At 46.9% G+C, this 24,846-nt stretch overlaps 1 protein-coding gene across 5 annotated transcripts; it reads right to left on the reverse strand.

The window, feature by feature from the left end:
• Positions 1-907: 907 nt before the first annotated feature.
• On the reverse strand, positions 908-24,349 carry LOC109885931 (sentrin-specific protease 7-like). 5 transcript variants are annotated; one of them, XM_020477712.2, is made up of 24 exons: positions 24,154-24,339; positions 20,462-20,610; positions 19,963-20,120; positions 19,769-19,840; positions 18,960-19,075; positions 18,127-18,369; positions 17,923-17,990; positions 15,986-16,134; positions 15,441-15,840; positions 8,869-9,005; positions 7,229-7,360; positions 7,079-7,112; positions 6,354-6,587; positions 5,821-6,233; positions 5,537-5,667; positions 5,275-5,391; positions 5,023-5,142; positions 4,847-4,939; positions 3,099-3,316; positions 2,579-2,634; positions 2,428-2,471; positions 2,269-2,337; positions 1,948-2,098; positions 908-1,697 (listed from the first exon to the last, which is right to left on the reverse strand). In XM_020477712.2, exons 3-24 carry the CDS (start codon positions 20,023-20,025, stop codon positions 1,533-1,535), a joined length of 3,225 nt encoding a protein of 1,074 aa, XP_020333301.1. In that variant the 5' UTR covers positions 20,026-20,120; positions 20,462-20,610; positions 24,154-24,339; the 3' UTR covers positions 908-1,532. The 5 variants fall into 5 exon arrangements, with proteins under 5 accessions (XP_020333301.1, XP_020333299.1, XP_020333302.1 ...); XM_020477710.2 differs by lacking the exon at positions 20,462-20,610 and having other exon boundaries at positions 24,154-24,349; XM_020477713.2 differs by lacking the exon at positions 20,462-20,610 and having other exon boundaries at positions 19,978-20,120.
• Positions 24,350-24,846: the final 497 nt, after the last annotated feature.

Here is a 24,846-nt window from a genome sequence, read left to right on the forward strand (position 1 = left end):
CCAAGCATACCAAGAGTCATGAAGAGGGCACGACAAAACCTATTCCCCCTCAGGAGACTGAAAATATTTATCATGGGTTCTCAGATCCTCAAAAGGTTCTACAGCTGCACCATCGAGAGCATCACTGCCTGGTATGGCAAATGCTCGGCCTCTACAGAGGGTAGTGCGAACGGCCCAATACGTCACTGGGGCCAAGCTTCCTGCCATCCAGGACCCCTATACCAGGCGGTGCCAGAGGAAGGCTCTAAAAATTGTCAAAGACTCCAGCCACCCTAGTCATAGACTTCTCTCTGCTACCGCACGGCAAGCGGTACCGCAGTGCCAAGTCTAGGTCCAAGAGGCTTCTAAACATCTTCTACCCCCAACCCATAAGACTGCTGAACACCTAATCAAATGGCTACCCAGACTATTTGCATTGCCCCCCCCCCCCTCTCTTTCACACCACTGTCACTCTCCGTTGTCATCTAAGCAGTCACTTTAATAACTCTACCTACATGTACAAATTACCTCAACTAACCAGTGCCCCCTCTCATTGACTCTGCACCGGTACCCCCCTGTATATAGTCAAGTTATTGTTATTTTACTGCTGCTCTTTAATTACTTGTCACTTATTTCTTATTCTTCTCCGTATTTTTTGAACAGCATTGTTGGTTAGGGGCTCTGTAAGGTCTACTCCTGTTGTATTGGGCGCATGTGACAAATAAAATGTGATTGGATTTGACACACACACAAATCAGATCCACACAATGCTAATGGCTAGGGGTTGTTTCTGGACAGGGCCAGAGTCTCTTTCTAAAATCCTACCAAATTTCCCCCCCCCCCCCCTGTATGTTTGTGTTATAACTGGAGTGGCCTTCACCACACGGCTAAGTTGGTTGTGCCAGTAGATCACCTCCTGGGTAATGAATTGTAAATCCGACTACAAATGCATTTATTATATTCAAAACAGGTTTTCATCAAAATGTACATTTTAAAACAAAATCCACATATAAAAATCAAACGGACATAACATTTACAATAGAATCACATGGGGGGGGGGGGGTTCATCGTAAAACAGGTACAAGAATAAAAGGGAGACCCTGTTGAATCTGATCTCTTGTGTTAAATGAGGCTATAGTGGTGGTATGTGGTTCTATCTAGAAGATGCAGTGGGGACAGACTCTTTAAAGGGGCATTCTACTGAAAGGGTAAAAAAATAACAGTTTTAACTGTTGAATTTCTGTGGAATGACCCTTTAATGCACCAACTTCAAACAAGAACCTGAGCTGCAGCAACTCAACAGCTACTACAGCAAGTATTTTATATCCATCCTCAGTTGGATTTACGTCATTAAAGCAACATCTGATGTTAGGGGCTAATTTCTTGTTGACATGATGAGACATCTGCATGTACTGTATGTTTGAACGGCCCTGCTGGCGGGTGAAACAACTACATACGCTTATTGTCTAAGAAATCATATTTCCATATCACTGGCTGAAATGTCAATTTCCTGTTTGCTCAGCATGAGCAGATTCCCAAGGTGGTTACCGTGCCTAACTGCCTACATTTCCCATGTTTCCTATACTACCCACCGTGCCCCTCTGGTGTCTGTACAGGTTCAGCACCAGGTCCCTGATTTCGTCTCGTTTCCTCCGCACCTGTTGCCGTGGGAACCAGTGTTCTAGGCGCAGGGGGAGCTCAAAGTGCACCACAGGGTCCTAAAGGGAGAAAGGTCAGGAGAGAGATACAAGGTGTCTGTAGGTGTATGCCAGCATATGTGTTTGTGAGAATGTTCTCATAAGAGAAAAACATAAGTAACCTTGCCTGAGACTAGAAGACTCAAGCTTTAGCTCAGTTGGCTAACATGGTCTTGAGTTGTTCAGACACACCAGTTCAATACCCCGCTGGTTACAGGTGGGAAGTGTGTGAATGCGTATGTATGTGTGTGTTCTCATTTCAGGTGCATACCTGCAGGAAACTCTCAACGTATTGCAGCAGGTAGAGGCCACAGTCACTGCTGTTGTCCTGTAGGGGGACCTTGCAGTGGGAGCCTCTCATCTGCTCAGAACTGAACTCACGCACAGAGCCCCGACGCACCTCCCACTCTGACTGCAGGTACCTGACACAGAGACACAGAACATTAAACACCCATAAGGAACACACTCACACACACACAAACCCCCCTTCCATTCTGTCTACAGATAACACACACACCCACACAGGCATATACACACCTTTCCATTCTGTCTACAGATATTTAACACACACATGAAAAGTGAACACACTCACTCCCGTAAGAGTTTGAAGACACGCTCATGGAGGGAGAACTTGAGGGAGTCCATGATGAGAATGCAGGGTCTGAGAGAAGAGAAAAGCATTTCAGAATTGCATATAAACATCCAGTTATGAGCTCTTTGTATGTGTGTGTGTGTGTGTCTTTCCACTCACCTTTTACAGACATTCTCTCTGTGGCAGGTCTTCTCAGTGCAGTCCTAGGGAGAAGAAGAATGACAGATGGTAAGAAAGAGAACAGAGGGAGAGAGACGGAAAACAATGAAAATATGAGAACTTGAGAGCCCTAAAGACAGTTGTGTCTTACCGGAGGACCAGGAGGGGGCTGGAGTACTGAGTCACCATGGACAACACTCTCTGAAACTAGAGAGAGGAAACATCAGCAGCTTTATCCTCCTCATGTTCCATCCCAGGATTTCAGTCGTTGTTACGGTCATGATGTATGTTATCGCAGCACAGTGACATAGAGAATGGACTGTGTCTTAGTCTCATAAAAACACAGTAGATTAAAGCCTATTTAGTTCCAGCGTCATTCTCGGTTTCTGTCTGTGACTGGTGTTCTGATTGCTTTTGGATTACAAAAATCCAGAGCAGCTCTTAAACTATTTTCTCTCCTAAATGTTCTGGCTCCATCCTACCACAGCTCTAGTTTTTCATGCTGTGCCCAAATACAGCTGAAAGAAGGTGCATTTATCTAGACTACCCAGAGTCATACTTCCTAAAGCAATGCAAATATTCACTCATGTTGAAATATTATGTACGTTTGATGGTTTCACCAAGGTCTAACGTCCTGAGAGAGACATGATGAGAATAGTTTAATCACATACCTGTAAGTGTCAGTTTGTCTTGGTTGTCAGTGTTGGTGGGACCAGGGGGAACATCAGTGACACCATTAAGCTTTTCAGATCCGGAGGCCTCCTCTTCAGCCTGGGCCTTGCCTGGCTTCTCCCCCCCTGTTCCCCTCTGCGAGGCTGGGCTGCGCCACTCCTCACACTGGGGCTCCTCCAGGCCAGGAAAGCAGATCACCACCAGGTACCAGTGGGCTCTGTCATACAAGGAAGAAAGCACTATAAGTCACATGGGTTATTGATGCGTGTGTGTCTGTGTATGTGTGTACTTGTTTTCCTACATTATCAGGACCCCAAATGTCCTAAAAGGGTAGGAATTTGTTAAAATGCTATTTTAAGCTCAGGGGTTAGGTTTATGGTTTTGGGGGTCAAGGGTAGGATTAGGTTTATGGTTTTGGGGGTTACGGTTAGGGTTAAGGGTAGGGTTAGGGTTAAGGGTAGGGTTAGGGTTAAGGGTAGGGTTAAGGGTAGGGTTAGGTTTAGGGTAGGGTTAAGGGTAGGGTTAGGGTTAAGGGTAGGGTTAGGGTTAAGGGTTGGGTTAGGGTTAAGGGTAGGGTTAGGGTTAAGGGTAGGGTTAAGGGTAGGGTTAGGGTTAAGGGTAGGTTTAAGGGTAGGGTTAGGGTTAAGGGTAGGGTTAGGGGTAGGGTTAAGGGTAGGGGTAGGGTTAAGGGTAGGGTTAGGGTTAAGGGTAGGGTTAGGTTTAGGGTAGGGTTAAGTGTAGGGTTAGGGTTAAGGGTAGGGTTAGGGTTAAGGGTTAGGGTTAAGGGTAGGGTTAGGGTTAAGGGTAGGGTTAGGGTTAAGGGTAGGGTTAAGGGTAGGGTTAAGGGTAGGGTTAGGGTTAAGGGTAGGGTTAAGGGTAGGATTAAGGGTTAGGGTTAAGGGTAGGGTTAGGGGTAGGGTTAAGGGTAGGGGTAGGGTTAAGGGTAGGGTTAGGGTTAAGGGTAGGGTTAGGTTTAGGGTAGGGTTAAGTGTAGGGTTAGGGTTAAGGGTAGGGTTAGGTTTAAGGGTAGGGTTAGGTTTAGGGTAGGGTTAGGGTTAAGGGTAGGGTTAGGTTTAGGGTAGGGTTAAGGGTAGGGTTAGGGTTAAGGGTAGGGTTAAGGGTAGGGTTAGGTTTAGGGTAGGGTTAAGGGTAGGGTTAGGTTTAGGGTAGGGTTAAGGGTAGGGTTAGGTTTAGGGTAGGGTTAAGGGTAGGGTTAGGGTTAAGGGTAGGGTTAGGGTTAAGGGTAGGGTTAAGGGTAGGGTTAGGTTTAGGGTAGGGTTAAGGGTAGGGTTAGGTTTAGGGTAGGGTTAAGGGTAGGATTAGGGGTAGGTTTAGGGTAGGGTTAAGGGTAGGATTAAGGGTAGGTTTAGGGTTAAGGGTAGGGTTCGGGTTAAGGGTAGGGTTAGGGTTAAGGGTAGGGTTAAGGGTAGGGTTAGGTTTAGGGTAGGGTTAAGGGTAGGGTTAGGTTTAGGGTAGGGTTATGGGTAGGGTTAGGGTTAAGGGTAGGGTTAGGGTTAAGGGTAGGGTTAAGGGTAGGGTTAGGTTTAGGGTAGGGTTAAGGGTAGGGTTAGGTTTAGGGTAGGGTTAAGGGTAGGATTAGGGGTAGGTTTAGGGTAGGGTTAAGGGTAGGTTTAGGGTTAAGGGTAGGGTTCGGGTTAAGGGTAGGGTTAAGGGTTAAGGAAAACAGGATGTGTAATAGTAAAAAAAAAGAAAGTTTTAAAATCAAAACTGTGTGTGTGTCACTCACTCCTGATTGACAGGCACAAACAGGAAGTCTTTCTTGAAGATGTCCACATGTCGTGTCCACGTCTTCACTCGCTGGTGCCGCCGCTGCTGTGCTCTGGAGACAGACAACACACACATGAAACATACACTGCAATTCAAATGCATGAATGATAAACCAAAATACACACACACACTTACGAGATGCTGGTGCTGTCCTCACTTGCGTTGTCTCTGCGTGTGAGCTGCTTGTAGAAGAAACTACTGAAGACATGAGAGCGATGAGCCACATCCTGTGGAGCCCTCTCCAGGAGCAGATACCTGTTGAGACAGAGACAAAGCCATACAGGGGTTGAAACTGTCCTCCATTTTGGCCCAAACTGTTTTTTTTTGTGTACAGAGGATGTCTCCGTTAGGGTAGATACTCCATGCAATCACTGATGTCACACTCACTTGAGGTAGAAATCGATGATGACATCATTCAGGAACTGGCCATTGTCAAGGCACTCCAGATCTTCTGTTGTCACGGTGATCCCTCCTTTGGAAGGCGGTGGAGGAAACTGGATCAACCTAAGAACAGGAGGATGAGAAAGAAGTGAAGCCATATATCTACACGTGTCCCTACAGCCAGTGTCTGCGTCTCAGGTCCTGGAGATTCATTGGGTGTGCAGGCTAACACACCTGTTCCCAAGACTCAACAAGTTGTGTAGCTTGCCTGCGTGTGGGGCCCTGGTGTGTGTACCGGGTCCAGTTGGAGCCAGGCTTGGGGCCCAGGGACACAGAGTAGGAGCCTCTGGTTCTGTGGTGACAGACTGTGTACACGGGTCTGGGCTGGACTGGACTCCCCTGGAGGGGTGACAAATGACAGAGGTAGTATAATGGGTTACTTGTTGTCAATTTGATTATTAAACGTTAGAGCTTAGGGTTTTGTTATGGTTGAGCTTATTGACATCAGTCACACACACATCCGCAGCCAAACACAGTCAAAGTACTACCAACCTCCCTCTGCTGCTCCTCCTCCATCTGTGTATCTGTGTCTGGTAGCGTCTGGGACTCCCCCTCCACCTCTCTGTCCAGAGGGTCCAGCTCCAGCCCAGGTGTGTCTCTGTCCTGTTCTGGTTCTTGGTCCTGGTCTGGCTCTGTCCCAGGCTTGGCACTGTCATGGCCCAGTAGAGAGAGTAGCTGCGGGTCCAGTCCAGTTCTGCTGACCAGCACCAGACTGTCATCCAATGACAGGAGGGGACTGTGGAGGTCAACAACCCAGTTGGCAGGAGAGCTGCCACGGAGCCGTGTAGCGTCGACGTGCGGGGTGTTGTTGAGACAGATGATGTCGAGGATGGAGCGAAGGAGAGCCCCCTCCACCCCCTCCAGAGGGTCGCACAGAGTGAGCAAGAGAAAGGGACTGGCTTGACCTGTGAACACACACACATTCAAACAACACAATCAAACACATTTGCATTGCACATAGGCGTACACACTCTTGAGCAAACACCCACCCACACACACTTTGGTCCCACAAGGCAGGCTCTCACCAGTGGGTGGGTCTAAGGCCTGTTTGATTGACAGCTCACTCAGGTCTTCTTGGACAGCGGCTGCCTGGGTGTCTGACACGTAGAGGAGGAGGAGGGCGGGGGGCAGCTGCCCCCTCTCCCCCTCAACCTCCCACCCCAGCCCTCTCTCCTGTAGCTCCTCCCAGTCCCAGACGCTGTACCGCCACAGCTGACAGCGCTCCACAGTCACCATCACTTCTACCAGGCCCGAAGGCTCTGAAGACAAGAGGGGAGAAAGAGGGGTCAACAACCTGGTCATCTAAACCTGGGGCTTATTCAGGAGACAAAGACCAGGAAAACTTACTATTCCATATACAGTAGTGATCAGGAGTCACAGGGGAAAGCACGTTAGCTCTCTGCAGACAGATTTCACCAGCAGAAAGGTGAAAAAGAGCACAAAAGCCCTGAGGGTCTGACACACACACACACACACACACAAAGACACACACATGTGCACTCAGCTGAAGATGAGGATGGTGTGCAGACAGACAGGAGGACCACATCAGGATCTATTTCAAAACTGAGCTTTTATATAGCCACCACACGAGGGGGTAGCGACCAGACGGGCAAGCGACCACAGCCGGTCTTGTTCAGGTTGGACCAAGTAACAATGCCATTGTTCCAAACGGATTAAAGGTTAAGGACCAGGACTGGATGGTAAAGGCTGTGGCGACAACACAAGACGAGATCCAGGGGTGCTGAATTACCTTGAATTGGTATGATGATTCTTTGGTTTGTGATCTGCAGAGGAGGAAAGAAAGGTCCACACGTCACGTAAGCACTGCTATGTATTGAATGTTTATTCTAGTATGTACTGCATCTTCTCCACAGTCGGAGCACAGTGTTCAGAGCATTACCCTGAGGTTCCCGCTGGCCTCCCCACGGACCCCACCACAGTGAAGGGAAGAGAAGGGCAGGCCCATATTCTCAGAGTCCTCAGTGCTGGGGAAGGGGGCTACTCCAAATCCGGTCACCACCACAGGCACTAACTGAAACAAACACACACACAAACACTTTGATGAGTGACACACACGTGCATGCAAGCACACAACAACCATGCTTTCTGATAACAAGGGCACAAGAGAATCTGGATAAACAAGGAGACATAGAAAGGGTTTGTGTGCGAGAGACTTAGTTAAATCAACAGATCGGTTTAACATACACTAGATATAGACAAAATTATGTGGACACCCTTTCAAATTAGTGGATTCGGCTATTTCAGCCATATGGGTTGATGACAGGTGTATAAAATCGACCACACAGCCATGCAATCTCCATAGAGAAACATTGGCAGTAGAATGGCCTTACTGAAGACCTCAATGACTTAGGATGCCACCTTCCCAACTAGTCAGTTCATCAAATTTCTGCTCTGCTAGAGCTGCCCAGCTCAACTGTAAGTGCTGTTATTGTGAAGTGGAAACGTCTAGGAGCAACAACGGCTAGGCGCCACACTCTCACAGAACAGGACCGACGAGTGCTGAAGCGCATAGCTCGTAAAAATTGTCTGTTTTCAGTTGCCAGAAGAGTGGAAGCTGTTATAGCAGCAAAGGGAGGACCAACTCCATATTAATGCCCATTATTTTGGAATGAGATGTTCGACGAACAGGTGTCCACATACTTTTGCAGTGTATGTGTGTTCATTTGTTTGTGGTGCAGCCGAGGGCATTTGGCTCGTCCTCCTATGATTTGACCGACTACAGTACGTGGGAGCTACAGTATCCCCACACTGGCCTCTAAAGCCTGGCAGGCAGCGGGTGGTGGTTCTACCCCCTCGGGCCAGTCTAGTCACGCAACACCCTCCCTCACTAACACCACCTGCCTCTGTCCTCTGATCCCTCTGTGAGCAGCCCTTTGTGACATCACCGTAATCTATACTCTCGAGTCGCTATCCACAATTTCCCCACCGTAGGGGAAATCACTGGGAGTTCTCACAATGACAATAGGTGTATTTTATATAGCGCTTTTCATACAAAATCTCAGTCGCTTTTAAACTAACAAAAAACCTAGACTGACGGCAATTTTTTTAAACATGTTTTACATGTTGCTCATGAATGCATTTCACACTTCTTTTAGATTAGAATTGGATTGTAAGGCTCGTATGAATGTCCTGCTTAACATAACGTTTGTGTCATGTCGCCAATCAACGGCATTATACTTTTAAAAAACACTTCAACCGGTAAAAATGCCCTTAGGCTGGTAGCAAAGCTAGCCAATGTCAATGAGCTTTAGTGTAGAACATGGGGATGTGTGAAGCCTACTCCTCAGCCTGAAATGTCTGCACTACTAGCTTTTCACGTGGAGCTGACTGGTAAGACGCTTCAAGAGGGCGGTCACATGTTCTAGCAAGGCAGTGGTTCTGGGTTCGAGCATCGGTGTTAGCTGAACCAGGAGGAAGTGGTACTCACTAAGCAAGCAGCATGTTCCCTATTCTGCCCTCTGTGATGTCATCCATTGTGAGATTCCATCCTTTGTGATGTCAGAAGTTGTTTTTGCCCACCTGAGAGTGCATCTCTGCCACCATGTGTTCCTGAGAATGATTTCTCTGGGGCTTAGAATCACTAGTGCCAGTCTGTGGCCAAAAGACTGAACTGCGGGATGGGGTGACTACCTCCTCCTCATCACTGGAGAGAACAACTAGAAAACACACACACAGACACACACAGATTAAACCTGTTGCAGTGAAATACTATTACACTAGGCGTGGGCGGTATACCGTATACTGAGATATTTTGAAATAAAGAGCGTATGATTTTCAAAATTCTAATTTTGACTCACACAAAAATGCAATTCAATTCAGGTACATTTGTTACAGCTTGCACATGGCGCAAACGGAAGTTTCATGATGTGACCTCCCCAGTTGAGCAGCAAAGAGAGGTGATCAAGTTACACAACAAATTCACAACTAATGTTTGCCAAGTAAATATCTTATAACTAGTATAAGTTAACGGTCTCCAGCTCAAGCTATGCATTTGATTTGCTAACTTGCTAGCTATAGGTGGCTAGCTTATAAAATCAAAAGCTTCTTGGTTACAGCAGAGACTATCAACCCCCTCCTGGATCAAGTTTGACTGTATTCCTTTGAGAACTTAATGAGCTGGGTTGTCTGTCCTTGCATTTAGTTTAATGTTCGCTTGCGCTTGTTAGCATTTCCGTAGTGTCCGCTATGGTATTTCACAAGTACTTTATTAGCATACTTGTTTTTTACGTTTGCAAAGAAATAGCCACCCTTGTGTGCACTACTGGTAATACCGTATGGTACTGGAACGGTATGGACATCTGGATAACACCCAACCCTATATTACACACACACGACTGTGGTGTAATGGACTATGAAACAAAGACAGGGACAGCAGTGATCCTTCTATGTTGGGGGGCAGTAACCATAGCAATGGAAAAGTGTTGTAGGCCAAAGCTAGTGCAAGCACACATATATATTTTTTTACACTCACAAAAAGGCGATACTGGCAGATGTATTAACACACACACACACACACACACACACACACACACACACACACACACACACGGAACCCAAACCGGCTGCGCGCGTGCGCCATCGTGCGCTATCAGCATACATTTATTTTGCCCCCCCCCACATCTTTCATCTTTGAATTTATATGGTGATCGCATCTAAACTTTCATTGTATTACCACGACAACCGGCAACAAAGTTAATCTTTCAATCACCCAAGTGGGTGATAGTTAAAGGATGAAAAGGCCTGGAAGGAGGAGAGATGACTAGAAACGATTCGGTTGGCCGTTTTATGTGTGGATTAACTGTCGGAGTAGAGGTTCTTCTGCATTTCAGGTAAAATTACAACTCAATGTTTATATCCCAGGACAAATTAGCTATCAACAGCAAGCTAGTAAAATAGGACAAATTAACGTTAGTTAGCAAGTGCAAGCTAACTAGCTAAATTACCATACATGTTTAATGCTTTTCGACCTGTCCTTAAATTAATGTCATTGGTTCAGAGTTTGTTTTGACATTTTAACTTGGGTGTTGTGATCGCGTTTGGTGTGGGGGGGGGGGGCAAAATAAAGTCATGCACGATAGCGCACGCGCGCAGCCGGTTTGGGTTCCGTGTTACTCAGACATTCGCAATCACTAACAGACACCGAAGGGCTCAGGCTCCGCTAGCAACGGTCATCAAAATTGTTAAAAGGTTTTAAAACAATACTAATAAATGCAACAGGCAAAGAATGAAGATACTCTAAACTTTTTGCATTTTTAAAATCCATCAGTTATTGACTGAATTATGGCACGGAATGGCAGGGATTTCACTTTTCCTTGGTATCATGTACTTTTTAAATATTTTGTGTTAAAATAAAGATGATGTGCCTCAATTGCATGAATACACTAACATTAACATAGAGGTGGAACAGGGCTGAACCCACCTGCTCCGTCTCCCCCACCTGCTCCGTCTCCCCCACCTGCTCCGTCTCCCCCACCTGCTCCGTCTCCCCCACCTGCTCCGTCTTCCCCACCTGCTCCGTCTTCCCCACCTGCTCCGTCTTCCCCACCTGCTCCGTCTTCCCCACCTGCACAGTCTTCCCCACCTGCACAGTCTTCCCCACCTGCACAGTCTTCCCCACCTGCACAGTCTTGCCCACCTGCACAGTCTTGCCCACCTGCACAGTCTTCCCCACCTGCACCGTCTTCCCCACCTGCACCGTCTTCCCCACCTGCTCCGTCTTCCCCACCTGCACCCACCTGCTCCGTCTTCCCCACCTGCACAGTCTTCCCCACCTGCACAGTCTTCCCCACCTGCACAGTCTTCCCCACCTGCACAGTCTTCCCCACCTGCACAGTCTTCCCCACCTGCACAGTCTTGCCCACCTGCACAGTCTTGCCCACCTGCACAGTCTTGCCCACCTGCACAGTCTTCCCCACCTGCTCCGTCTTCCCCACCTGCTCCGTCTTCCCCACCTGCTCCGTCTTCCCCACCTGCTCCGTCTTCCCCACCTGCTCCGTCTTCCCCACCTGCACCGTCTTCCCCACCTGCACCGTCTTCCCCACCTGCTCCGTCTTCCCCACCTGCTCCGTCTTCCCCACCTGCTCCGTCTTCCCCACCTGCTCCGTCTTCCCCACCTGCTCCGTCTTCCCCACCTGCTCCGTCTTCCCCACCTGCTCCGTCTTCCCCACCTGCACCGTCTTCCCCACCTGCACAGTCTTCCCTACCTGCACCTACCTGCGCTGTCTTCCCTACCTGCACCCACCTGCTCAGTCTTCCCTACCTGCACCCACCTGCGCAGTCTTCCCTACCTGCACCCACCTGCTCAGTCTTCCCTACCTGCACCCACCTGCTCAGTCTTCCCTACCTGCACCCACCTGCTCAGTCTTCCCTACCTGCACCCACCTGCTCAGTCTTCCCCTACCTGCACCCACCTGCTCAGTCTTCCCTACCTGCACCCACCTGCTCAGTCTTCCCTACCTGCACCCACCTGCTCAGTCTTCCCTACCTGCACCCACCTGCTCAGTCTTCCCTACCTGCACCCACCTGCTCAGTCTTCCCTACCTGCACCCACCTGCTCAGTCTTCCCTACCTGCACCCACCTGCTCAGTATTCCCTACCTGCACCCACCTGCTCAGTCTTCCCTACCTGCACCGTCTTCCCCACCTGCACCCACCTGCTCAGTCTTCCCCACCTGCACAGTCTTCCCTACCTGCACCCACCTGCACCGTCTTCCCTACCTGCACCCACCTGCTCCGTCGTCCCCACCTGCTCCGTCGTCCCCACCTGCTCCGTCGTCCCCACCTGCTCCGTCGTCCCCACCTGCACAGTCTTCCCCACCTGCACAGTCTTCCCCACCTGCTCAGTCTTCCCCACCTGCACCCACCTGCTCAGTCTTCCCTACCTGCACCCACCTGCTCAGTCATCCCTACCTGCACCGTCTTCCCCACCTGCACCCACCTGCTCAGTCTTCCCCACCTGCACAGTCTTCCCTACCTGCACCCACCTGCACCGTCTTCCCTACCTGCACCCACCTGCTCCGTCGTCCCCACCTGCTCCGTCGTCCCCACCTGCACAGTCCTCCCCACCTGCTCAGTCTTCCCTACCTGCAGTCTTCCCCACCTGCTCAGTCTTCCCTACCTGCACCCACCTGCTCAGTCTTCCCTACCTGCACCCACCTGCTCAGTCTTCCCTACCTGCACCCACCTGCTCAGTCTTCCCTACCTGCACCCACCTGCTCAGTCTTCCCTACCTGCACCCACCTGCTCAGTCTTCCCTACCTGCACCCACCTGCTCAGTCTTCCCTACCTGCACCCACCTGCTCAGTCTTCCCTACCTGCACCCACCTGCTCAGTCTTCCCTACCTGCACCGTCTTCCCCACCTGCACCCACCTGCTCAGTCTTCCCCACCTGCACAGTCTTCCCTACCTGCACCCACCTGCACCGTCTTCCCTACCTGCACCCACCTGCTCCGTCGTCCCCACCTGCTCCGTCGTCCCCACCTGCTCCGTCGTCCCCACCTGCTCAGTCGTCCCCACCTGCTCCGTCGTCCCCACCTGCTCAGTCTTCCCTACCTGCACCCACCTGCCCAGTCTTACCCACCTGCACAGTCTTCCCTACCTGCACCCACCTGCTCCGTCTTCCCCACCTGCTTCGTCTTCCCTACCTGCTCCGTCTTCCCCACCTGCTCCGTCGTCCCCACCTGCTCAGTCTTCCCCACCTGCTCAGTCTTCCCCACCTGCTCCGTCTTCCCAACCTGCACAGTCTTCCCCACCTGCACCCACCTGCACCGTCTTCCCTACCTGCACCCACCTGCTCCGTCGTCCCCACCTGCTCCGTCGTCCCCACCTGCTCCGTCGTCCCCACCTGCTCCGTCTTCCCCACCTGCTTCGTCTTCCCAACCTGCTCCGTCTTCCCAACCTGCACCCACCTGCTCCGTCTTCCCCACCTGCACAGTCTTCCCTACCTGCACCCACCTACTCCGTCTTCTCCACCTGCTTCGTCTTCCCTACCTGCTCCGTCTTCCCCACCTGCACCCACCTGCTTCGCCTTCCCTACCTGCTCCGTCTTCCCCACCTGCTCCGTCTTCCCCACCTGCACCCACCTGCTTCGTCTTCCCTACCTGCTCCGTCTTCCCCACCTGCTCCGTCTTCCCCACCTGCACAGTCTTCCCCACCTGCACAGTCTTCCCCACCTGCACAGTCTTCCCCACCTGCACAGTCTTCCCTACCTGCACCCATCTCCTCCGTCTTCCCCACCTGCTCCGTCTTCCCCACCTGCACCCACCTGCACCGTCTTCCCCACCTGCTCCGTCTTCCCCACCTGCACCGTCTTCCCCACCTGCTCCGTCTTCCCCACCTGCTCCGTCTTCCCCACCTGCACCAACTGCACAGTCTTCCCCACCTGCTCCGTCTTCCCCACCTGCTTCGTCTTCCCTACCTGCTCCGTCTTCCCCACCTGCACCCACCTGCTTCGTCTTCCCCACCTGCACCCACCTGCTTCGTCTTCCCTACCTGCTCCGTCTTCCCCACCTGCTCCGTCTTCCCCACCTGCACAGTCTTCCCCACCTGCACAGTCTTCCCCACCTGCACCCACCTGCTTCGTCTTCCCTACCTGCTCAGTCTTCCCCACCTGCTCAGTCTTCCCCACCTGCACAGTCTTCCCCACCTGCACCCACCTGCTTCGTCTTCCCTACCTGCTCCGTCTTCCCCACCTGCACAGTCTTCCCCACCTGCTCCGTCTTCCCCACCTGCTCCGTCTTCCCCACCTGCACCGTCTTCCCCACCTGCTCAGTCTTCCCCACCTGCTCCGTCTTCCCCACCTGCTCCGTCTTCCCCACCTGCACCAACTGCACAGTCTTCCCCACCTGCTCCGTCTTCCCCACCTGCTCCGTCTTCCCCACCTGCTCCGTCTTCCCCACCTGCTCCGTCTTCCCCACCAGCTCCGTCTTCCCTACCTGAACCCACCTGCGCTGTCTTCCCTACCTGCACCCACCTGCTCAGTCTTCCCTACCTGCACCCACCTGCTCCGTCTTCCCCACCTGCACCCACCTGCTCCGTCTTCCCCACCTGCACCCACCTGCTCCGTCTTCCCCACCTGCACCCACCTGCTCCGTCTTCCCCACCTGCTCCGTCTCCCCACCTGCTCCGTCTTCCCCACCTGCTCCGTCTTCCCCACCTGCTCCGTCTTCCCCACCTGCTCCGTCTTCCCCACCTGCTCCGTCTTCCCCACCTGCTCCGTCTTCCCTACCTGCACCCACCTGCTCAGTCTTCCCTACCCGCACCCACCTGCTCAGTCTTCCCTACCTGCACCCACCTGCTCAGTCTTCCCTACCTGCTCCGTCTCCCCTACCTGCACCGTCTCCCCTACCTGCACCCACCTGCTCAGTCTTCCCTACCTGCACCCACCTGCTCAGTCTTCCCTACCTGCACCCACCTGCTCAGTCTTCCCTACCTGCACCCACCTGCTCAGTCTTCCCTACCTGCACCCACCTGCTCAGTCTTCCCTACCTGCACCCACCTGCTCAGTCTTCCCCACCTGCACCCACCTGCTCAGTCTTCCCCACCTGCTCAGTCTTCCCCACCTGCTCAGTCTTCCCCACCTGCTCAGTCTTCCCCACCTGCATCCACCTGCTCCGTCTTCCCCACCTGCTCCGATTACTGTTGTATAATTCAACAAGTGTGTCAATAGCAGGATAAGTTTCTAAACGGAGCGTTAAATCCCAGATTAAACTTTATCGTTCTTAGAGATGCAACGGAAAGACAATGTATTCCATTGAACTCATTTCAGCCATTGCCGGGGTGTCTGACAGGTCATTATAAAAACTGTCTGTGGTCGTAACGCTAACGAAAGGCACAAGCAAGAGTATGAAAGAGTCGCAGGAGTAAAATGAAAGCAATCAATCGAGTGAGATTTAATTGACAAGTGGATTTGACCCCTCAAACAGAGGAAATATAAGGTATACAGATGCTCAGGTGGGCAGGGCAAGCACGTTGTTACTACATAATGTAACCACTCCGGGGGGGGAGGAATCTGTGTGTTTCAATAAGAGAGATGGGGTGAAAGAAGCACACCAGGAGTGAAGGTATGCAGCATACAGTGTGCTCTATACTCACTGGGTTCAGCAGGGCTGGGTTTGGGCGACCTATCCTGGCTGGAGGACAGGCAGAGCCTCAGGGTTCCTCTCCTCTCCTTTCCACAGCTGGAGTTAGAGGGGCTAACAACTTCCTCGTCTTCCCCCACAGTGACAACCATCAAGGTCCCGTCAAAGTCGGAGGGATCCACCTCTACCTCTATGGATGCTACATTGGTGTCTCTGCCCCCTGTCCCCTCCAGACAGAGCCGTTTTGGGAGCAGTCCTCCCACGCCTCTGGACTCCCCGGACAGGCGCAGCACGCTCCCCCTGGAGCGCCTGGAGGTGTCTGTGGTCAAGCACTCCACCGCGCCATCCTTCATCCATCCATCCTTCACCTGTCCGTTACAGTAGAGCCCAGACTCCCTCCTACATCTCTCCCTCTGGAAACAGAGGGATAAAGGTTGCGTTAAGCTGGGGGCTGGTTGTCTAATGGTTTGGTTTCTAGCGTGCAGGTTTTTGGCTTTAGCCTTAAAGTCAGACAACTTTAATGTCAGTATTAAGGTAACTTCTATCCAGAGATCCTACCTCAGCGCGTGTGGATTCACTTGAACCTGAATTGAACTTCCTGGTCCTGGTGGATTGTGGGTAACGCTTTTTCTGGTGCCTGTCCCCCTCAGTAAAGGTCACCTCCTCCAGAGGTACCCCGGACCTGCGCCTCCCTGACACACTACCCTCTGCAGAGTAAAGGGACGGTGATAAAGTTATAACACCAGATACAATAAACGTGTTCCTACTCTCCAGAAAGTAGGGCAGCAGATATGGAAAAACAAACGACCGTAACAGAGAATTAAATCAATGTTGCCTGTGTGTGTAAGAGAGGAAAGAAAGGTGCAGATTCAGCAGGTCTTTGTTTTACAGCTCTATAAAGTAAAGCGTTTGTTTATTTACAACAGGCTTGAATCCAGGAATACTGCAGAGCCTTTCCAATAAGGAGAACCCTCGGGGGAGGGGGGGCAGGACAGTAGGAGTGTGTGTGTGATCTTCACTGCATCTCTTGGGCCTCATAAGCATTGCATAAATGTAACACGAAATATCTGCGTGCCTCATTTCTGAAAAGACTGCGATCGCAGAAAAATATTGTGATTCCTAAATTTGGCGCACGCCATACATACATGCATGTTTCCCATTATAAATCAAACCTGTCGTAAACTTGTGCGCGCGCGAACGAGCATTATAGCGCCGCCTGAAAAAACACCCATCATTCACCTTTTATGGGAACAATAACGCCCTTATGTGGTGTATACTTTGGAAGTATTGGAATTAGGCCAAGACAGTATCTAAAGGGAATAGCAATGCAAGGCGAACTGATCAAATGTCTTTGGAGGTGTTGTCAGAACATTTTCCTTTGTAGGGACATTTGCTGTATATGACCATTTCTGAAAGACAAAAACTATTACAAATTGTTGTGGACCTGTAAACAGATTCCTCGAATGCAATAATGTTTTACCTTCACTTTTCCCCAAACCTAAATAAGCTGCACTGCCCGCGAATTCTGAAACGGTGTCCACTCTGAAAAAAAAATAACTTGCCTAGTTAAATAAAAACGTGAAGTTACGATAGCATTTAACTTGCCTAGTTAAATAAAAACGTGAAGTTACGAGACCATTTAACTTGCCTAGTTAAATAAAAACGTGAAGTTACGAGAGCATTTAACTTGCCTAGTTAAATAAAAACGTGAAGTTACGAGAGCATTTAACTTGCCTAGTTAAATAAAAACGTGAAGTTACGAGAGCATTTAACTTGCCTAGTTAAATAAAAACGTGAAGTTACGAGAGCATTTAACTTGCCTAGTTAAATAAAAACGTGAAGTTACGAGAGCATTTAACTTGCCTAGTTAAATAAAAACGTGAAGTTACGAGAGCATTTAACTTGCCTAGTTAAATAAATACGTGAAGTTACGAGAGCATTTAACTTGCCTAGTTAAATAAAAACGTGAAGTTACGAGAGCATTTAACTTGCCTAGTTAAATAAAAACGTGAAATTACGAGAGCATTTAACTTGCCTAGTTAAATAAAAACGTGAAATTACGAGAGCATTTAACTTGCCTAGTTAAATAAAACGTGAAATTACGAGAGCATTTAACTTGCCTAGTTAAATAAAAAGGTTCAATAAAAAAATGATTATAATATCTAATAGGCCCAATTAAATGAGATGCTCACTGTACATGTGGCATCTTGTTATTATATTTAGCTAGGCTACCTGTTTTTTTTTTTATAAAGAAGAGTGCCATATATATTCCACATTTGCACAAGGATACTACTTTTGCCTTCTTGTAATGCAATACTTCAAACAGTAGAAACTGTGTACTCATGGTCTAAAGTTTGCGGGAAGATAAGCACATTCTCACGTCAAGTTCAGTTTGGAAAGGAATTGCAATTTTTGCGTGAAAACTGGCAGACACATTTTTTTTGAGTATATTTTGTGCGTACGCAAATTTTATAAATGAGGCCCCTGGTCCTCACCGTTCTCCTCTCCTATTATGACTTCTTTCATCTCCTCTTCTTCCTCTGACCCCCCTCTATGGTGTGACCTAAACAAGAGAGAAAGAAGGAAAGAAAGTCAGAAGCCACCCAAACAAAATTCTACTGTCTGTATACTTACTCTGTGTTTTAACTCTTGATCGCTCACTGGCATCCTAAATTCAGCAACATTTAACCCAGCATTACCTCGTCTCCTTGCGGGTCGAGGTGGGTGTTTCGTGGTCATGGGGTCTCTTTCTGTATTGGGGGTCATCTCTCCGATCCTCCCCCCCCTCTCTGCTGCTCGGAGACACCCTCCTCTGCCCACTCCCAACCCACGACTCTCTCTTTCTCTCTCCATTGTCAGTCATCAGGCCACGCCTTTTCTTGTCCAGGTAGGCCAGCCCCTGTTCAGTCTTTAAAACGTCCGTGAGGACCAACTGGACCTGCCTGATGAAGGAAGGAACAGAACCAGTCAGAACCTTTACAGCCCTACGACCATTCTGTGTCATCGTGACCTGATATGACATTCCGGATTATATGATAACCATTCTGACCATGTACATGTTAGTTAACCAATAGGGAAACTGTCTTAGGCTATAGGGGGGAGGGGCAGACAGGTGGAATGGGGTTGATAGGACCAGGCAGTGTGTCTGTGTGGTAAAGATATAGCTACAGCAGCAGTGCTTATCTCTACAGTACCAGTAATGGTGGTGAACCCGGAGCATGTAAGCTACCTTTGAGAATAATACTTAGGGGAAGAGCCCCATCTGTGGAACGTTTAGAAAACTGCACCCAATGACAAAGTGGCTTAATTCTACTTTACCGTGCAAAGGCTCCCAATTAGTTCACAGATAATAACATGAATTCAAATGTATACTTTGGCAGTATAAGAGTAAGACAAAGGCTGTGTCTTAATAAGTGACCGTGTTATAGAGTAAAATCATCTCTGAACCTACAACAATCTAACCAGACTATGCATGTATGCTTGCTTCCGAACAGAACTTTCCATCTGTGGCTCCATAAATGCTGCTCCTCACCTGTCCATTGCTGCTTGGGCTAAAGCCACCTGGCCATGATCCAAAGAGATGGATCCATTCTGCTGACGGGAATCTTGGAGTTTGATTCTGTCTCCAGCAATCTGGGACCAATGAATCTGTTGGAGAAAGAGAAGCAGGAGGAAAGTTACTGACCCACTGCCCTGACCACAATATTAAAACCTCAGGGAAAAAGGTTAAAGCTGAAATCTGTCATTTCATTTATTTTCAGTCATTTTAATGTTGTGTGTGAAGGAGATAGCTGACTTTCTCACCTTCTGTCCCTAAGGTCTTTCAGGTATAATTGTGTTTCTTACTAAATGTTTGACCCCATAAGGTCCTACCTAGTGTGCCCTACTTAGGCTAGGCGATCTGAACGAGTGTGCTCGCATTCTCCCTTAAAAGACCGTTGATTGAAAAGTCGCAATAGTACCATAGCCAGGATACACTCCCTCAGAAGTCTGAATTAATCTAACATAACTCAAGACATCGGTCATGATTTTTTTTGTGTCAATCTTAGCAATTCGCAATTTTACATCTAACTAAGATGTTTGGTGCAGTATTTCTCAACTGAAGAAATGTACATGAAAGCGATTTGTCTCTCGTTGAATGACGACAAACACTTCATTAAAGAATCCCTACTGTTGACCAATCACAGACAAAACAGCGTAGACTTCGGCTACCGACTTCGGCTTGCCTCAAGAAAAAAATACAGTGTGCAGGAACAACGGAGAAAACCCTTGCCGAAAAGCAAAATGTTACAAAATGTGGACACCTTAAGAGAAATGTTACCCAAAGAGAATAACATCTACCTGTGCCTCTTCATTCCCACATCCCAACTCTGAAGAAAGGAGGGTCTTAGGGATTTTGAGTGGACTTCCCATCTAAAAAGCAGAAAGGGGTACTGTTACTATGCTCACTATTATTGATTATAGTTCTTGCATACTGACTGAGAAAAAGACTAGGAATCCCAATGAATGAACATAACCAGGCAGGCCAGACATACTTGAGCATTATCCACCTTGTCAACAGCCAGTGAAATGGTTAGAGCTCTCCTGTGGTCCATCATGACCAAGCTATGGCCCTTTAGGGCTTGATGGACACTCCTTCTCCAGAGCCTCCTGTCACCAACCAAGGCAGCGATGGCGATGCAGCAAGCAAGATCTGCAGCAGACACACACGGTATACATTCACTTTCATATCTGTCAGTTTAAATGTGCATAATCACCCATACCTTGGGGATGTATGTTGTTAAATAAAGTATCAGGTGCGTGCAAGTGTGATTATTTTTAGTTTGTATTTAATGCGTAATGCTTTTGCCATGACAAATACAAGCATTGTTTATAAACTTGCAATAGCAGTTAGTAAGCAACTACAGGTTCATTATGGGTACATGTCCTGTATCTCTCAATCCACAAGAACAGCAGCATCTTGACAGGTCACAGTGTGGTGCATATATTTTACTGCATTAGCATGCTATAGTCCATGGGCCAGGTCGGGCTCACTTGGGATGACGATGTCTCAGTGATTTTCTTGAAGGTCTATGTCCCTAGAGTTGTGCGATAGCGGTGCTGCTAAGGCAGCTTTCTCGGTGTTACCACGATTTCTTTCATCACTCCATCCCATTCATTTTTCACCATAGGGATTTTACCAACTGAAAAACAATGTCAGTATTCTTCAAGTTATTGCTCACTTATACACATCCATCAGACACATTTTCGGGAGGTTAGGTATAAATGGCTTTAAAATGGAAACCCTGACACATTTTAAACTTTGTTTGACAAGTGGATCTGAAAGGTCATGAAATTACCTTTCAAATTGTATATAATATAACCAACTTTGAAAGTACCACCAACAACAATTCTTTAAAAATTTCCCTGATTGCGCAATTGACATTAGAATGTTGGAAGCTTAGCCTTAGAATTTCATGTCTTGGGGCAGCTATGGTTTTGGATTCTAACGTCAGTGATAGAAGCACCAAATTTCACACACAGTGAGAAAAGGGTTTCAAAACCATTTGTAGATACAGGGCCATCACAGGATTCACGCATTAACCCCACAGAAACCTTTTTCCAAAATGGCACCAAACGACTCAATGGGGTCTTATTAGATCGATTTTGCATGACCATACCTGTATGAAACAATTGTAGTACGCCCAATAATATCTTAAAATGGTCATAATGATGTAGAATACACAACCAAAGGAGCCAAGTGTGTCATATATACAAAGATGTTCAATTATTCACAGAACCGTGGTAAGAATGTGCCCAAAAAGGTGTCAGAATCACTGATTTCTGAAGATGTTTAAATTCTTAATTGCAATATTTCATCTTCAAACATTTAAAATTGATTTATACTTGTAAATATTCATGAATGTGGGCTGACTAAAAGGATATACAGTGTTATGCTATTAAACTATTTTCATTACTATAAACCTGCCCAGGATATTCCATGTAGTAAAATCCAATGTTGGTCCTGTTGAGGCCAGTTATATTAATTGATACTTTTAGTTTTCTAATAACAGACCAACCTGCTACGGCCCCATAGTAAAAATACATCTTAAAGGGATAATCCACCCCCCTGAAATAAAAATCATGAAAGGTTCCCCATGATTTAAGTTCTAAATCTGGGGCGGCAGCGTAGTCTAGTGGTTAGAGCATTGGACTAGTAACCGGAAGGTTGCGAGTTCAAACCCCCGAGCTGACAAGGTACAAATCTGTCGTTCTGCCCCTGAACAGGCAGTTAACCCATTGTTCCCAGGCCGTCATTGAAAATAAGAATATGTTCTTAACTGACTTGCCTGGTTAAATAAAGGTAAAATTAAAATCACAAATCGTGCAAGAACGTGTCATAGCTACATGGTTCTTGTCACTGGAGATAGGGGATGACACACCATCACATTTCATGGCACTCTTAAACAATGACCTACAATCCAACTCGACAAATAGATGGTATGGGCATAGTTGTCTAGAACACATCCATCCGTTTATATCATCATGACAAAGTATATATTTCGCTTAGATGTGCTCAATCTAGTGTAACAAATGATTCAACTCAGTTTCTCCTTCAAGTACCATCGCGCAATGCAACCTGTGGGTAAGGACCCCTGTTACCATAGCAATGTACTTTGCACCTGCTCTGGGCAGCAGAGTTGCAATTTGAACTTTGTGAGAGACTCCTAAATTAATGGGTGCAGTTTGTTTAGGTGATTTTACAGCTACCCATCTACTTCACATGCTGATATTATTATGTGGATTTACATTTGCTAGCTAGCTAGCCCAGAGTGAGCATTGCATTGTGGGTTTCCACAACAATTTTCGCATTACAAACCTTGTTATAATGACAAAAATAAATATTTGTTCACAAAAAATATAGTTTTCACATATTACTGTTATTTAACACAGTTTGACAGTGTTAAACATAGGAATTAGGGATTTGGGGTGGATTATCCCTTAACATTTAGACTAATTATGTGTAATGGTTTTCTACTCTCATCTAGATAATAGGTGAAAACATATTAGCATTCACATGGAATTTGACAAGTGTTCTAATCCTCTGCTTTATGAATACGGTTAATAGGACAACATTGTATATAATTTAAAATCAGCCCACATCCATGAATATGTATATGTATAAAATCTTGTTTAAAAAAAATATAAAATATTGCAATTAAAGTCCCCATGCAGTCTTTGTAATTGATTGTTTCAAATCATCACTGTAGGTCTAACAAATCATTGTGTTTGAACATTTAAAAAAATAATATAATTGAAAATAACTATTTTTTCTCAATTATATCTCCAAGCCTCCTTTGGCCCTGATTGGCTGATAGGATGCTCTAGAGCGCACCTGCTTACCCAGATTAACAGTCATTGGTCGATTATAATTAGATCACATTGTGATGTCATGTTGGCCAAATGTTCCATCCCACCTGAACAGACTGAAATTACAGACATGTTTTCTTCTAAAATAGCCCTTACACAAAAACTGCATTATAAAAAATTTCACAATTGCCAAGTGTTATTTCGACCTCTGTGTGGAAATATATAAAAATGAAAAAGAAAATCACGTTAACTGCAATGCCCCTTTAAGCATTGAAATGTTAAGAAATCAGTGATCAGCTTGTTGGGCACATTCTTACCCGTTCTGTGAACCATTTAACATATTGAAATAGCTGGCACAATTGGCTCATTTGGTTGTGTATTCTACATCCCTATGACCATTTTAATATATTATTGGACATACTACAATTATGATTCACCCCATTGAGTTGTTTGGCTGCCATATTGAAAAAAGGCTTCAGTGGAGTTAATGCGTGAATCCTGTGATGGTCCTGTATCTACAAATGTTTTTAAAACCCTGTTCTGTTTGTGTGCAATTTAATGCTTCTATCACCAAAGTTACAATCCAAAACCATAGCTGCCCCATTATATGGCTAAGCTTCCAACATTCGAATTGTTGTCACGATATCAGTATTGTGATACTAGGAAGTAAGGAAGCAAAGGAAACAAAACATGAAGTAGACTTCATTTCTTAAGGAAAACATTCCTAATGTTGGAAAAAACAGCCTTATGTGGTCACCCAGAGTCACATTTGAAGTTGTTTATATGTATACCACTTAAAAGGTCATTTCATGACCACCCAAATGTATCAGGGTTGACTTTTTTAAGCATGAGCATTACAAAATGTGGATGGATAGCTGTGAATATAAGTTTACTAATGATATGATTAAAGTGTAACGTTATAGGTGAGCAATAACTGGTTCTATACTGACATTGGAATTTTACGATATGGCGAACAATGGTAAAAATGAATGGATGGAAGAATGAAAAGAGTGATAACACGGAGAAAGCTGCCATTAGAGATCGTCACCCCAAGAGTGAGCCCGACGGCGCTCATTTGGGGGTCTGGCCCGTGCCATGGACTACTATGCTAGCAATCACTGGCTAGTCCTCAGGTCGCGATTGGTCGCATTTCGCTACCGTTAAATATTGCTCGTATAATGGTTATCTTCATGTGTGCCATTTGTTATTCTAGAATATCTTTCAACTATGCACAGTCACGCTAGCTAACAAAACCTGGCAACAAGCTGCCTGTAACTTCAGAGACATTTGGTGTAGGCGAACCATAGCTAGCATCTATGAATAGGCTAACGTTAGCTAGCTAGCAGATAACTTTTGTCCCCAGTTCTCATACTTACTCGGTAATACAGTGAGTTAGTGCAACATACACACGCGTGACCAAAGAACGAGGAGACGGGAAATGTACACAGCTACTGCACTCTCCAAATCATCTTGCTGATTATTTGCAACGCCCATAAAATCATAAATACACGTTGTTGGCAAAGGTTGCCGTTGTTTTCAAGCTTTTCCTGGTTCAGAAGAACATCCTGTTGTTTCCGGAAGTGAACAATCTAGCTATATGAGACCATAGAATGAGAATGTTATTTGCATCCATGTCTATGTTTTATGGCTTTATTATTTGTTTACAAATGTACATTTATATGATATTAAATATGAAATACATTGAATGATTCTAATATACCTTCATACTATCAAATTACTTGATATGTAGGCTACTCATGGTCCAGATAACATTTTTCATTTAATGTTGCAGATATGTAAGAAATGTTTTAATGAATCATTGCACTTCTTGATAACGTTCATCAGATACTTTAATATCTAATTGCTCATAATTTACATTCTGAGAAGTTATAAGCACACAAAACAAAATACACTTTACAAATATTACTGTTAAAATGTATTTAGCATTAAAAAAAAATTTTAACCTTTATTTAACTAGGCAAGTCAGTTAAGAACAAATTATTATTTACAATGACGGCCTACCCCAGCCAAACCCGGACGACACTGGGCCAATTGTGCGCCGCCCTATG

Source organism: Oncorhynchus kisutch, linkage group LG26, assembly GCF_002021735.2.
Source record: "Oncorhynchus kisutch isolate 150728-3 linkage group LG26, Okis_V2, whole genome shotgun sequence".
In the NCBI taxonomy this organism is placed as follows: domain Eukaryota; kingdom Metazoa; phylum Chordata; class Actinopteri; order Salmoniformes; family Salmonidae; genus Oncorhynchus; species Oncorhynchus kisutch.

Coding starts and splice junctions, on each gene's coding strand:
- LOC109885931 (XM_020477710.2), bottom strand. CDS start 20,025: ATGATGGACCACAGGAGAGCTCTAACCATTTCACTGGCTGTTGACAAG. Junction 17,991..18,126: donor TCGACCCGCAAGGAGACGAG/GTAATGCTGGGT, acceptor TCTCTTGTTTAG/GTCACACCATAGAGGGGGGT. Junction 2,472..2,578: donor AGCCCCCTCCTGGTCCTCCG/GTAAGACACAAC, acceptor TCTTCTCCCTAG/GACTGCACTGAGAAGACCTG.